We start from the raw sequence: 12,334 nt of genomic DNA, 5'->3' as shown, positions 1-12,334 counted from the left end.
GTGCTGACAGTGTGGAGCCTGCATGGGATTCTCCCTCTCTCTCTCTCTCTCTCTCTCTCTCTCTCTCTCTGCTCCTCCCCAACTCATGCTCTCTAAATTAATTAATTAGTTAATTAATTAATTAACAAACTTAAAAAAAGAAAAAGAAGAGGGGCACCTGGGTGGCTCAGATGGTTAAGCATCTGACCTCTGCTGAGGTCACAATCTCACAGCTTGTGAGTTCAAGCCCTGTGTCGGGCTCTGTGCTGATGGCTGAGAGCCCGGAGCCTGCTTCGGATTCTGTGTCTCCCTCTCTCTCTCTGCCCCTCCCGGCTTGTGTTCTCTCTCTTCCGAAAATAAATAAACTTTAAAAAGAAAGAAAAAGAAAAAACAGTACAAAGAATTCTTGGTTGATTCCTAAAATGTCAACATTTTACCATATTTGCTTTATTGTTCTGCATGTGCGTATATACACATTTTTTTCCCTGAACTGTTTAAGACTTGCAAAGGTGATGCCCTTTTATTACCTAAAACCAAAGACATTCTTTTATATAGCCACGGTGCAACTATCAAAATCAATAATACAAAACTATCGTTTAATCTTTAGACTTCGTACTATCAAACTCAGGAAATTAACCTACAGGCCTGATTCTGACATCATCAGCTGTCCTACTGACATTCTGTATGTGCTAATGTCTTGTATCCATCACCTCCGCTAACTTCCCCAACTACCCAGTGAGTTTGATATTATTATCCCTGTGTTACCAGTGAAGGGGCTGAAGCTCAGAGAAGTTAAGTAACTTGCCCACAGTCACCCAGAAGGCACAGCTGGGATTTTCACTCAAGTGTACCAACTTCCAAAGCCCTTGCTGTTTGGTATTGGACCAGGATCGCAGAGTTTGGAAAGGACTTCCCAGTACAAGGAGAAGAAGCTGGTGTTCCAGGGATGAGAAGGATCCGAGCAGGGAAAGCCATGACTGGTTCTCTGTTTCTCAAGGAAATGTCCAGTGGGGAAAGAGAAAGGAGGCAACAAACGGAATTTTAGTTATTGTTACATAATAAGAAAAGGTTTTTTGGAAACACTTTCTAAAAGTAAAATATAACTTTTTAACTTATTTTAAAAACAGATACAGAACCTGACACAAAACAAATAAGTTAATGAATTCTTTAATGGAGAAAACCCTTGTAACCACCACCCTCCAGTTGAAGAAACAAAACCCTCCCAAACCCCAAAAGCCACTGCATGGGTGGGGTCCCAATCTCAGCTCCCCACCCCCATAAGTAACCACTATTCTTGACTTGTAGAGTTATTTCTCCCAGCGTTTAAAAACCAAATTAATGTCTGGGGGTGCCTGGGGGGCTCAGTCGGTTAAGCGTCCAACTTCTGATTTCGGCTCAGGTCGTGATCTCACGGTTCGTGAGAGCGTCGGTCTCTGTGCTGACAGTGCAGAGCCTGCTTGGGATTCTCTCTCTCCCTCTCTCTCTGTCCCTTCGCTGCTCGCATGTGTGTGTACTCTCTCTCTCTCTCCCTCAAAAACAAATAAACATTTTTAAAAAACTAAATTCAGATTTTTAAATGATCCACAAGTTGTACAAAATAATGTTAAAGAAAAAATTATTCTGATACTTGTTAAAAGGATAAGGAAGACTTCCTTCAAGATGTTGCAGTAAGGGAGAGAGAGAAGTTTGAAGTCAAAGGAGAGCAAAGACAGCTGGGGATTTATAGCTGACCGGCAGAGTGAGGGGGCTGGGGGTGGAAAATTACAAGAGGGGATATCAAGACATTCCTGCTAAGGGCAGTCAAAGGTAGGGGATGAGGAACTTGATCGAGTGTCAAGAGTGGGGGGGATTTTTCCTAAACTGACTTGGTCAGATTCTTTGCTAAACTAGGCAATGCAGGCCAGGCAAAGAAGGAGGAGCCTAACTAAAGTCTAGTCCGGGAGAGAAACAGAATCTATTAACAGAAAGAGCTTAATTTAACCTTACCTTTTATTTTCCAAAATAAGGAGTTAGCAAAATAAAATATTTAAAACAAATGAATTTTGTGCTATGTCAACTATAACTAATAAAGCTGGAAATTTTAAAAGTATGTATGTGTGTATTTAAAAGCAATATTTGTTTATTTATTTATTTTTCGGGAGAGAGAGCATGAGTGGTGGAGGCACAGAAAGAGAGGGAGAGAGATTCCAAGCAGGCTCCACTCTTTCAGAGCAGAGCCCAACGTGGGGCTCAAACCCATGAACCTTGAGATCAGGACCTGAGCTGAACTCCAGAGTCGGACACTCATCAAACTGAGCCACCCAGGTGCCCCCAGAGCAACATATATTTAAAAGCAAAATAGAACTACCTTATGATCCAGCAATTGCAATACCCTATGGGGTATTTACCCAAGAACACAAGAACATTAATTCAAAGGGTTACTTGCACCCCTATGTTTATGGCAGCATTGTTTATAATAACCAAGATATAGCCCAGGTGTCCACTGATTGTTGAATTGATAAAGAAGATGTGGTTGGGGCCTCTGGGTGGCTCAGTTGGCTAAGATTTCAGCTCAGGTCATGATCTCACGGTTCATGGGTTTGAGCCCCACATTGGGCTCTGCACTGGCAGTGTGGAGCCTGCTTGGGATTCTCTCTCTCTCTCTCTCTCTCTCTCTCTCTCTCTGTCTCTCCCCTGATATATCTCTCAAAATAAATAAATAAATGTAAAACAATTTAAAAATCTCTTTTAAAAAAACATGTGGCATATATATACAATGGAATATTATTCAGCCACAGAGAGAAATGAAATCTCGCCATTTGCAATGACATGGATAGAGCTAGAGAATATAATGCTAACTAAGCAAAATCAGTCAGAAAAAGACAAATACCATATGGTTTCACTCATATGTGGAATTTAAGAAGCAAAACAGACAAGCAAAGGGGAAAAAATAAGAGGAGAGAAAGCGTGCTCTTAATTCTGGAGAACTGGTGGTTACCAGAGGGAGGTGAACTAGGCGACCGGGATTAAGGAGTGCACTTGTCTTAATGAGCATAGGGTGAGGTCTGGGAGTGCTGAATTACTAAACTCTACACCTGAAACTAATATAACATTCCGTTAACTGGAATTAAGATTGAAACGCTAAATAAACAAACAAATACGCTGAGAAACAATAAAAGTGATTTCCCTCTGAAACTTAGTTTCCATTAAAGCTAAGACTTTCCAAGTGACAGTGAAGAGGACGTGGGATTTTCCGTGCTCAGGGGGAACCGGCCAGGACAGGATTTTAACTGAGGCTACAGGGACTGTTCTCTCCCAAGAGTCAAAGATACAGTATCATTTCACATCCAACTGTCAGATTCCCTGCGGTGCAAGGCTGTTGAGGGACTCAAGTGCCAAACTGAAAGGCGGGGGTGCTGCCGCTTCTCCTATCTCTCAAAACCCAACCGTGCAGAAGTAGAAATGCCGCAAACCCGGGTGCTTTGAAGGGTTGGCATTTGGAACTGATTTTGTCGCAGTTGAACCATAATCTCTAAAACTATCAGCGACCTAGCACGGTGGTTCTCAAATTTCTGCATACGCTGGAGTAACGTGGAACACTTGCAAAAATGCAGATTTCTGGACCCCACTCCTAGAGTTTCTGACTGAGAGCTTCTGGGACGATAGCCTGGAATTTGCATTTATGACAAGTACCAGGTGGGTGCAGGCACCACCCGTCGCGAACCCCCGCGCACGTCTTCCCCTTAGGTGTGTCGGCTCTCAGCTTCCCCTTCGGTCCTCTCCAGGCAGCCAGGGAGCAAGGAGACCCTGGTTGAAGTCCAACCCCGGGACGCCTTATCAAGCTGCTGACAGTCGGGCCTCCCGATTGCCCGTCCAAAGGGACCCTCCCACCCGCAGCCACTAGCAAAATCCAGATAGAGCCACCCTGGGGTCACGCGCCCGCCCGCGCCCCCGGGGCTCCTCCGCGCCCCTCCCTGCCGCGGGCCACGGCTTCACGGTCGCGGGGCGGAGCCGGCGCGGGGCTGCCCGCAGGGCCGACGAGGGGCGGAGCAGGGGCGGAGCGGGGGCGGGGACGGGAGCGGAGCCGGCGCGCGGCTGGCTGCGGGGCCGGAGAGGGGCGGGGCGAGGGCGGGGCGGGGGCGGGGTCGGCGCGGGGCGGGACGCAGGGCCGACGAGGGGCGGCGCCAGGCCGCGGGTCCTCCGCCGAGCGACGCTGGGCGGCTGGCCGGCGCGCTGACTGCGGAGCGGAGAGGCCGGAGGATGGACTTGTCCGGGGCTGCTCGCCTTCTCTCTCTGCTGCTGGTGCCGCTGCTGCTGGGCCCTGCGCGCGGCCTGCGCGTAAGTCCGCAGGAGAAGGGGCAGGCTGGCGGGGTCCGGGCTGCGGCGGCGGCCAGCGGGGGTCCTGCGGGCCGTGGGCCCGGGGCTCCCGAGTGCGCCCCGGCAGGCAGGCAGGCAGGCAGGCCGGCAGGCAGGCAGCCGACGGGGCGCAGGCAGTGGGCCGGCCCTCCCGTCGGGGGCGGGCCGGGCGGGGCGCGCGTCCTTCCCGGTAGCTCTGCGGCTTGCGTGCTCCGCCCGCGTTTCCCCTTTCGTTTGGACCCACTTCCCCGTCGGTGCAAGGACGGGGCGAGACGAGGTGCGCCCAGACCCTTGCAGCCTTGCAGGTTTCCGGAGCGCGCAGCATTGGAGGCGCCGTGGGCTCTGGCGTGAGGCGCCCTCCCTTGCCCATTTCGGGAGCTGCTGAGCGCTCCGGAAGGAGAAAAATGGGGTCAGGAGAGGCCCGCGCGGTGGAAGCGTTGGATTGATTTCCTTCGAAGTGTTGTCTTTTCAAACATCTCGTCCCCTTCTCGGCACTCCCTGCTGCCTACTTTTGGCTTGGGTTTCCCGGATCTTCAGGGTCTGGCGGTGCAGGCCAAGGGTGGGCCAGAGGTAGGCTGCAGGTGGTGGCCCGCGTTGCTGGGGGGGGGGGGGGGGGGGTCTGGCGGAGCAAGTAGGTGAGTTGGTGGGGCGGGCGAGATTGGCAGGGGAGATGGACAGCCCCAGTTCACTTGTCAGAGCTAAAGCGGGGGCCTAGGGGCCTCCAGACCGCCGCCTGGGGAGGGCAGCATCACAGCCGCGGAAAGGTTGGCGGGTGGGGGGCGGGCAGGCAATCGAAATGGGCACCTGTCTCCCTGCACGTTAGCGAACCGGCTGTGGTTCCTCCGAAAGTTTGGGTGGGCCGAGGCTGGGGCGTGTTTTCAGTAGAAGGTGGTGGAATTTGGGCCCATTGACTTGTAAATTGCACCGCTGGCTAAAAGGCTTTCAATAACTTGCCTAGGCAGAGAGAGGTCATACTTTCAAACCAAGAGTGAAAATTTTAAGTAGTTGAAAAACACCTGCTGAAAACAGTGGAACATGGGGTTCTTGGGAAAAGATCACTAAAATCGAGTTCTTGCTAACTTCCATCTCTGGTCTGTGGTTTCCACGCTCCGTTTTTGTTTTTGTTTTTGTTTTTGTTTTGTTTTTGTTGTCTAAAAGGCCTGAAGGAGCCCTTGAGCGAGAGCTGCGCAGCTTTGAGAACCACTGGCCAGGGGGCACTGGGGAGCAGTTCCAGGGAACATTGGCAGAGAGAGAGGAGGAGGGTAGATTTTAACCCGTACCCGGGAGGGTTGGGGGAAGGAAGAGATGGGCATTTATGGACAAGCTTGTGGACAGGGCAGCCCCCTGGGCTAACTTTACCTTAGAAATTAAAACAGAAAATTTAAAACTATTTATTAACTTATTTCAGAAATAATCGTTACAGGTTCACAAACTGTATTTATATATATAACTACATATTAACTGTATATATATGCACACACACATATATTTTGAAAAATAACAATATTTCTCCCCAGAGCTTAGGAGGAAGAGTGGCACCATTTTACATTTTTGCAAATCTCTTTCACGTCTGTCAAGTCCTTGCCAGGTCACATGTCACAGAGCCTCACGAGGGGTCCACTATGCACTCGTGACAGAATGAGAATGGAAAAGGCGGGTACAGCCTAGGGTTATCGTGGAAATCACTTTGACCACATGATGCTCCCGCGAGGCTCGCCCCAGACCACACTTTGCAAACTGCAAATTTAGGATAATGTTTTTCTTATTATCAAAACAAAAAAGTTCCTATGCTTTGTGGAAACACTTTTACATATTTTCAGAACACTGTAAGTAAGAAAATGAGAACTGCCCATCACGTTACAGTCCGCTGTGTTTGTATTTTAATAATCAAGGGTAGCAACCGCCGGATTTGAGCGGCTTGGATTCCAGGCAGGTTGGGTAGATGTGAGTGGCCTTCAGGTTTTGGATGGGGACAAGGAAGCTCTAATATCCCACAAAGCTGACGCGGGTTCCTGGTTGCAGGCGGAGCTGACCTGGAAACCTCTCCTTGGCCACTGTCCTTTCTAAGGAGCTCACCTTCCAGAGCCCGCCCGCCCAGAACTGGCAGGGGACCCTCTTAGGAGCAGAGAAAATGGCGATCTTCAGGCAGCTGTCCCTGCGTGCAAAGGCTGCCCTGGCCGCCGGCACTGTCTTCGTGTCCATGATTGTGTCCCGCTCGTGTCTGGCGGGGAGCCTTGAGCTCCGGGCCTGGCGTTGGCTGTTCCGCCTGCAGCTCGCCCTGTTTGCCAACTCGCTCATGCTCATTGGCTCCCTCTACATCTGGCGGAGCACAGTCAGCAACCTCAGCCACTGCCCGGGCGCCGAGTCCGCCTGTTTCCAGCTCTGGAAGATGGCGGTTGTGGCGTTTCTGGCCCTGGCCCATTCCAGCTTCTTCACCATGCTCTTTTTAGTGGCCGAGGAGCCCTATCTCTTCTCCTTGGCAGCCTACTCCTGCCTCGGGGCGTACATCATCATGGTCTTCTTCCTCTGCACCCTCAGTGGCATGGAGCAGGCCTATCAGCTCGTGGCCTGGCGCGGCGGCAGGGTCGTGGGCGGCCCCGACAAGACAAGGAGGGTGGCGGTCAGGCCGGCCCTGGCGGTGGCAGTGACCGCTGTGCTCAGCGTGGCCGGGCTTCTGAACGCCGCCCAGCCCCCGGCCGTGAAGACCGTGCAGGTGCCCGTCCGTCAGCTGCCTCCCTCGATGGACGGCCTCAAGATCGCGCTCCTCTCCGACATCCACTTGGGCCCCACCGTGGGCAGGACCAAGATGGAGATGTTCGTGAGGATGGTGAACGTGCTGCAGCCAGACGTCACAGTGATCGTGGGGGACCTCTGTGACTCGGAAGCCTCCACCCTGCGGACGGCGGTCGCTCCTCTGGACCAGCTTCGCTCGCGCCTCGGCGCCTACTTCGTCACGGGGAATCACGAGTACTACACGTCGGACGTCAGCAACTGGTTCGCGCTGCTGGAATCCCTGAACGTCAGGCCCCTTCACAACGAGAACGTGAGGATTTCCGCCACGGGGGCCCAACCCGGGGGCGCTGAGGGCGACGACTGGATCTGCTTGGCTGGGGTGGATGACATCGAGGCGGACATCCTGCACTACTACGGCCACGGCATGGACCTGGTCAAGGCCCTGGGGGGCTGCCGCCCGGACCGCCCCACCATCTTGCTGGCTCACCAGCCCCTGGCTGCCAAGAGAGCCCTGCAGGCTCGGCCGGATATTAGCCTCATTCTTTCTGGGCACACGCATGCCGGGCAGATCTTCCCCTTGAACGTGGCAGCCTATCTCCTGAACCCCTTCTTCGCCGGCCTCTACCAGGTGGCCCAGACCACGTTTGTGTACGTCAGCCCGGGCACCGCCTACTATGGGATCCCCATGAGACTGGGCACCAGGGCAGAGATTACCGAGCTCATCCTGCAGCGGGCTCCTTGAACCTGGCCCTGCCCTGTGCGCCCCTTCAGGGTCCTCGCCCTTCACCCTCCGTCCCTCTTCAGAGCGGGTGGCCTGCTTCACCCCCTGCAGCCTCTGCTGCCCAGCCCTGCCCACGCACGCTCGGCCACAAGCCTGGCTTGAGCAGTAACTTGCGCTGGGGCTGCCTGGCGAGCATGGGCTGGTTTCCTCCGCAGATGGCCAGTTGCTTATTTATGTATATCTGCGAGGCCACTGACGTCCCATATGTCAGAACAAGCGTCCCTTTTCCAGGTGATGTGGAGTGAGCCCTCCTTGTCCGCAGAGCTCACAGGGCCGCACCGAAACGGGGCTGCCTGAAAGGGACACCTCTAAAAGCAGAACAGAGAGGAACACTGGCGGTCTGAAACCCTCTTTAGGACTTGGGCAGTTTTCAGCATCACTGGTCCAGAGCTTTCTGGGGAAGGGGCGGGGTGGCTAGGTAAGCCAGGACAGGCAAGAGGGAGGCCCCTCTGGCCACTGGAGAAGAATGGTTTCTTTTCCCCGCTGGCTCTGGCAGAGTCACCTTTACTGAGGGCATCAGCCAAACCCGCGGGGACACAGGGCTCGTGCTGTCCCGGGCCTTGAGTGATACTTTTACTGCCTGTGCTCCTGGGCCTTTGGGATTGGGGGTGGGCTGGAAAGACACAGGAGCACGGTGGTAGGCGATGGGATGCTAAGGGTTCTGCTGCTGAGGAACTCAGAGGGGGCTTCCCTCCCTTGGCTCCCTTTATGCACCACTCGGGGGAGGTGATGAAGGACAGGCTACTTTTCCCTGTTTGAAGGTGTGGAGACTGAGGCCGAGGGAAGCAGGGCATCGGCAGAATGACAGGGCACGTAGGAGATTCTTGGCTAGAAGCCGGGTCCCCTCCCTCCTCTTCCGCTGTCCCGTGGGTAAGTAGTTGTATCTGTTACAAGCGAGTGCAGGATTCAGACACATCTGACTGTGCAAAGAGAACGCACAAGGGCTTAGAGCCTGCTGGTCTTTCAGAGTGGTTTGCTGGAGGCTGGTTTCCATTTATCCACGATTACTCGGGCCAGAGCCCGGAAGGAGGTCGGCCGGTTTCAGTGTAGGGTGTCTGTTACCCTGGAAGAAGAGTCAGGAGGCTGCGTGCCCCTCCCCGGCGCCCCACCCCCACCCCTCACCCCGGGTTCGGGTCTGTGTCTTGTGGGGCACCGAGGTTTGCTCTCCACGGGGGAAGTTGGGAGCTGCGCGGGGAGCGGCAGGGCTTCGTGCTCTGTCGGGGCCTCCAGGCCTTCCCTTCCCCTGGGCCCCGGCTGTGGGTGGCTGGGACTGTCTTCCCTGCTGGGTGGCCTCTGCTCCCACACCCAGCCCTCCATCCCCCACCCCGTCAGCGTTATCCTGGGGCTCTGGCCATAGGACCGCGGTGCCATGCGGCCGGGCTCTCGACCCTCTGGAGTGACCCCACCCTGCCGGCCAAGCCTCTTGGGCCAGAGCCAGATACCCTTTGACCCTGAGGCCGAGGTCAGTAAGCTCTCCTCTTAGAAAAAGTTGCACCGAGAAGCTTGGCGACCTCGGCTCAGCGGTGGCCCTTTTGTGATTGAGAGTCTCCACCGCCCTGCCTGGAGAGGCTCACCCGCTGCTCCTGGGTCAGGTAGCGGCCCGCACGTGACTTGACCTCACTGAGCCGCGCTTTCCCTCGCCTGAAAATGAGGATAACTTAGCTACCTCAGGATGGTTTCACGGGGAGAGTATTAGGGCGTGGCGTCAGGTGCGCGGGGCACAGTCACTCAGGAGGCACCGGGTGGTGTCAGTATTTAAACATCACGTGGGCATGCCAACCGCGCAGGCACGGGCGCCCGGAGGCACCTGTTCTGGAGCAGTAAAGCGGGGAGTGTGAGTGGGTAACCCACTGCCAGGGGCCAGCGATCAGGGTCAAGGCGGCAACTGCTAGGGTTTGCTCTCCTTGCCTGTGCTGCTGGGTCCGGCGCGCGTTCTGCCTCAGGGGGTTTCTTCAGCCTCCTCCTTGCCTTGCCGTGTACGACAGACAGAGTCCCCGGGGATCCTGGGGGCCACCTCTCCTGTCGGCAGGCAGCGAAGATGCTGACGGCGAGCCCGCCAGGCAAGTTTCACATGTGTCTTCCAGTCGAGATTGCAGTGGGTTCCTCGTTTTGTATCCCCTGGTGTTTCGTCGTCCTTGCGGCCAGGAGCAAGTTTGGAGAGCACCACCCCGGCCTTTCTTTTCATACCGCTGGTAGATGGCGGGATCACAGGAGAGGTGGCCTGGCGCGGGGTGGCAGGCCAGCTCCCAGGTTCTGACCCCCTTCTCCACGGTGCCACTCCTAGCTCGCCACCCCGTCCTGGCCTCGGGATGACGGTACTTCCAAACCCTCCCTCTGCCGCGGGACCTGACCCTGTTTTGTGGATCATTCTAGTTGCCTTTCCAGTTCTGTTTTGTGTGGATTTCACCAGACCACGCTGCCTGATGCCGTTTTTCTGGCACCTTCCGGCGCACCTGGTGGTGGTCAACTTGCCTGCCCGGTTATTTTGCCGCTTTCTTCAGTGTGGCTCTTTCTCACCCCGTGTCCTGAGCTTTGCGATGTTAGCTTCCTTCAGCTTCCTTATGTTTTATCTTGCACTTTGTGTCTTTTTTCTCTTGGATGCCATCAGGCAGGGCCATCCTGTGTGCCTTGGGAGTACTCCGTACCTTCTCAGGCCTGCTTTGTATTCCACGACGTGGAATTGTTCCCGGCAGAAACTGGTGGGCCACCCCCCACGGCACCCTTTGCACCTCTGTTCCCATTCCTCCTTGTTTACTTGCCTTCTTTGTTTTGTTGGGTCTGGGCTGGGGGAGGCGGTGAGGAACATTTACTTGAAGCTTGAAAATTCTTTCAACTTTCTTCTAGTTTCCTTTTTTTTTTTTAATTTGTTAAACACAAGTTGAGATGTAATGCTTTATTTATTTTTTAATGTTTATTTATTTTTGAGAGGGACAGAGACAGAATGCAAGTGGGTTAGGGGCAGAGGGAGAGGGAGACACAGAATCTGAAGCACTGAGCTGTCAGCCCAGAGCCCGACGCGGGGTTCGAACTCACGAGCTGTGAGATCACGACCTGAGCCGAAGTCAGACGTTCAACCAACTGAGCCGCCCAGGCGCCCCGAAATGTAATGCTTTTTAAAAATGAACAATGGCGTGTGATAAATTCATGCTATTCCATCCTTTCCAAACATCCAAGCACCCTTTTCTCCCTTTATTTTGTTTTAAACTTTCTTATCGTGAAATGTAAAAACATTCACAAAGTAGAGAGGATAGCATCGCGAATCCCCAGGTACTTACTCATCATGCAGCTTCAACAGTTAAGACCATCCTGCTGTTCTTTCTCAGGTACTGCTGCCTCATACTCTTTCTTTTTTGGCTGGAATATGTGGAAGCAAGTCTAAGACAGCATAACTTCACCCAAAAATACTTTACAAAAAGCGTATCCATAATGCCATTGTATCCAATAAAAGTAATAGTGAGTCTTGGTTTTTAAGTAATCTCTACACCCAACGTGGGGCTCGAATTCATAATCCCCCGATCAAGAGTCGCATGTTTTAGTGACTGAGCCAGCCAGGTGCCCTGGTAATAGAGATTCTTTAAAATCATTTAATACCTAGGTAGGAGATCTGGGGCTGGAAGCCAGGCCTTCTACCTCTCAATAAAGGTGTTTTCGTCTCCCACCGTTTCAGGGTTAAGTAGTTGTATCTGTGACAGGTGAGCACAGGATTAAATGCAATTAACTGTGTAGAGAATTTGTGTTCAGTGTTTCCTGATTATCTCAGGTGTCTTTTTTTCATCGTGATTAAAAACACCTAGTGTAAAATTGATCATCTAAATGATTTTTAGGTGTGCCATTCAGTAGTGTTAAGTGTATTTCCGTTGTTGAAGACTCCATTCCTTTTTAAGGCTGCATAATATTCCCTCGTAGGTACATACTACATTTTGTTTATCCGTTCACCCATCAGTGGACATCTGGGTCATTTCCACCTCTCGTCTGTTGCGAATGGTGCTGCGACGAACACGGGTGTGCAAACATCTCTTCGAGGCCCCGCTTTCTGTTCTTTTGGATGCACACCCAGGAGTGGGACTGTCGGATCATATGTTCTGTTTTTCATTTTTTTGCGGAAGCTCACTACTGTTTTCTGTAGCAGTTCCACGATTTTACGTTCCCACCACGATGTACAAGGGCTCCAGTTTCTCTACATGTCTACGTCCCCGCTTGCTCCTTTTTTTGATAATGGAGTGAGGTGATACTGTGGTTTGGATTTGCATTTCTCTGATGATTAGTGATGTTGAGCATCTTTCTCTGTGCATATTAGCTACTAGTCCATCATCTTTGGAGAAATGTCCATTCAAGCCGTTCGCCTCTTTTTCAAATCAGGTTATTCGATTTTTGTTTTTATTAGAGGAGGTCTTTATATATTCTCAATATTGACCCCTTATCAGATAAATGATTTGTAAATATTTTCTCTCATTCCAAAGACTGACTTTTCACTCTATTGGTTGTGCCCCTTGACAGGCAAAAGTT

The 12,334-nt window shown here is 52.7% G+C and overlaps 2 protein-coding genes across 3 annotated transcripts in view; both read left to right on the top strand.

Moving 5' to 3' along the window:
• The first annotated feature begins 4,136 nt into the window (after positions 1-4,136).
• Positions 4,137-12,334, top strand: part of GLB1 (galactosidase beta 1) — an 85,417-nt gene continuing 77,219 nt past the window's right edge. Inside the window, exon 1 of the mRNA XM_042957161.1 lies at positions 4,137-4,296. Within this exon, the coding sequence (XP_042813095.1) occupies positions 4,219-4,296 (78 nt within the window). The 5' untranslated portion in view covers positions 4,137-4,218. The remainder of the gene's footprint in view (positions 4,297-12,334) is intronic.
• TMPPE (transmembrane protein with metallophosphoesterase domain) lies at positions 4,213-10,721 on the top strand. 2 transcript variants are annotated; one of them, XM_042957162.1, is made up of 2 exons: positions 4,213-4,296; positions 6,337-10,721. In XM_042957162.1, the coding sequence occupies exon 2, from the start codon at positions 6,446-6,448 to the stop codon at positions 7,787-7,789; it is 1,344 nt and encodes a 447-aa protein (XP_042813096.1). In that variant the 5' UTR covers positions 4,213-4,296; positions 6,337-6,445; the 3' UTR covers positions 7,790-10,721. The 2 variants fall into 2 exon arrangements, with proteins under 2 accessions (XP_042813096.1, XP_042813097.1); XM_042957163.1 differs by lacking the exon at positions 4,213-4,296 and adding an exon at positions 4,804-4,884.

Source organism: Panthera tigris, chromosome C2, assembly GCF_018350195.1.
Source record: "Panthera tigris isolate Pti1 chromosome C2, P.tigris_Pti1_mat1.1, whole genome shotgun sequence".
Classification (NCBI taxonomy): Eukaryota; Metazoa; Chordata; class Mammalia; order Carnivora; family Felidae; genus Panthera; species Panthera tigris.
This window is presented reverse-complemented; position numbering and strand designations above follow the sequence as displayed.